A 2,500-nucleotide genomic window follows, 5' to 3' on the forward strand; every position below is an offset into this window, starting at 1 on the left:
CACTCCAGACTAAACCTGACTAAACACACGTGACGTTACCATCCGATCTGCTCACGCCAGCAACAAGGAAGAAGGAGAGAGTGACGTCAGTGACAAAAACAAAGCGGCAACAAAAACAACCAACAAATGCAGCTAAAATTAATAAGCAGATGAAAGCACATAAAACTATTAAGCAGATAAAAAACAAAGACTGTGTACATCCCAGAGGTCTGACTCTTGGTCCTCTCTCTTCCTACCTGTTCGTGCATGATGGCGGACAGCTCCCTGGCCAGGTCTCTGTAGCTGGCCTTCATCTCGTCATGATACTCCTGCTGGTCCTCTTTGATCAGCTGCTCGTTCACCCCCAGCGCCTGGCCACAGGCGTCCACAAACTGCCTGCACACAAATACACAAATACACACACACACTAAACACAGGCTTCATGGGATGCTCTCAGACTAGAATGGAGGTAGAGGGAGGAGGGGAGAGGTGAGAGAGAGAGAGAGAGGGGGGGGGGGAGAGAGAGAGACAGACAGAGAGAGAGATAGAGAGAGGAGAGAGGGAGACAGAGAGAAAGACAGAGAGGGAGAGACAGAGAGAGAGAGAGACAGACAGAGAGAGAGATAGAGAGAGGAGAGAGGGAGACAGAGAGAAAGACAGAAAGAGAGACAGAGAGGGAGAGACAGAGAGAGACAGAGAGAGAGACAGAGAGAGAGAGAGACAGACAGAGATACAGAGAGACAGAGAGAGAGACAGACAAAGAGACAGAGAGACAGAGAGAACAGGACGTGAAGGTGTAGAGAGCTATGTCTCTGTTCTGTGAGGACGCGTGGCCAGTGTGCCTGGGTGAGGGTTAGTACCTGAACACCTCTTTGAGCAGCTTGACCTTGTTGTCAGGGTAGATCTTGGCACAGCTGTCGTCCAGGAAGGCCCTGGCGTAGGCGAGGGGTCCAGCGTTCACCTGGAGGAGAGGAGGGGGAGGGGGGGGAGGGAGGAGAGAGGAGGAGAGGGGGGGGGGGGAGGGGAGGAGAGAGGAGGAGAGGGGGGGGAGGGGAGGAGGGGGGGTGGGGGGAGGAGGGAGGAGAGAGGAGGAGAGGGGGGGGGAGGAGGGGAGGAGGGGGGGTGGGGGGAGGAGAGAGGAGGAGAGGGGGAGAGGGGGGGGGGGACATGTGTGTTATCACTGGGTCACAGGATAAACACGCTCAGGGGGAGGTGATTGGTGATGAAGGTGATTTTACACTTTGTGTCTTATGTCAGTCTAAACGTTAGGGGGGCGAAAGAGAAAGGGTGAGAAAAAGACAACGTATGAGAGAGAGAGAGAGACAAAGTATGAGAGTGAGAAAAAGAGAGAAAGGATGAGAGAGAGAGAGAGAGACAAAGGATGAGAGAGAGAGAGACAAAGGATGAGAGAGAGAGAGAGAGACAAAGGATGAGAGAGAGAGAGACAAAGGATGAGAGAGAGAGAGACAAAGGATGAGAGAGATAGAAAGAAAGGGTGAGAGAGAGAGAAAGTATGAAAGGGAGAGAGTGAGTGACAGAGTGGCGAGAGAGAGAGAGAGGGTGAGAAAAAGAGTATGAGAAAGAGAGAGAGAGAGAGAAAAGGAGAGAGAGAGTGTGCGTTAGAGAGAGAGAGAGAGAGTGTGTCTTAGAGACAGAGAGAGTGAGAGAGTGTGTGTGAGTGTGTGTGTGTGTGTGTGTGTGTGTGCGTGTGTTGTGTGTCGTGTGGGTCATGCGTGCGCGCCCCACCTGCACGCTGATGCAGCCCTGCAGTTTGAGCTGCAGGCGGATCATGTCCACGTCCTGGGAGGAGCACAGCAGCCGCAGCTCCGCCACCTTGCAGCTCATCTGGTCGATGGCCACCTCGATGGGGCTCAGGTCTGTCTGGTGCTGGTACATCACCGCGATGCGCTTCTTCACGTAGGGGAAACAGTGGGTGGCTGGGGGGGGGGGGGGGGGGGTGGAGGGGGGGGGAGGGGGTGGAGGGGGGGGGAGGGGGTGGAGGGGGTGAAGGTGGAGTTTGAGAGGGTGGAGGGTTGGAGGTGGAGGGGGTAAGGTTAGAGTTAGGGTTGGGGGGGTAAGGTTAGAGTTAGGGTTGGAGGGAGGTGATAGGGTTGGAGGGAGGGGTTAGGGTTGGATGGAGGGGTTAGGGTTGGGGGGTAGGGTTAGGGTTGGAGAGGGGTGGGGTTAGGGTTGTGGAGGTAGGGGTTAGGGTTGGGGGGTAGGGTTAGGGTTGGAGAGGGGTGGGGTTAGGGTTGTGGAGGTAGGGTTAGGGGGTTGGGTTAGGGTTACGGTTGGGTGGGGGGGTACATAGGATGGAGGAGAGAGACAGGGGAAAGAAGGGGGAGGAAATAGAGAGTAAGAGAGAGAGGGGGGGGAGGGAGAGAGAGAGAGAGAGAGAGAGAGAGAGAGAGAGAGAGAGAGAGAAAATGACATTGATTGAGTATATGAGACAGAATCGTGATGAGGTTTCTAAACCTTGAGAGTTGAAGTTGAGACTCCAGATTTGCTTTTCAACAACAGC

The 2,500-nt window shown here is 54.5% G+C and overlaps 1 protein-coding gene across 1 annotated transcript in view; it reads right to left on the reverse strand.

Moving 5' to 3' along the window:
* LOC308164787 (dedicator of cytokinesis protein 9-like) overlaps positions 1-2,500 on the reverse strand; it is a gene marked incomplete at both ends in the record, with an annotated part of 93,727 nt that overhangs the window by 753 nt on the left and 90,474 nt on the right. Inside the window, 3 exon segments of the mRNA XM_080538815.1 lie at positions 237-375; positions 840-940; positions 1,726-1,916. Coding sequence (XP_080394941.1) covers positions 237-375; positions 840-940; positions 1,726-1,916 — 431 coding nt within the window.

Source organism: Nansenia antarctica, assembly GCF_963989245.1.
Source record: "Nansenia antarctica genome assembly, chromosome: 9".
Taxonomy (NCBI): domain Eukaryota; kingdom Metazoa; phylum Chordata; class Actinopteri; order Argentiniformes; family Microstomatidae; genus Nansenia; species Nansenia antarctica.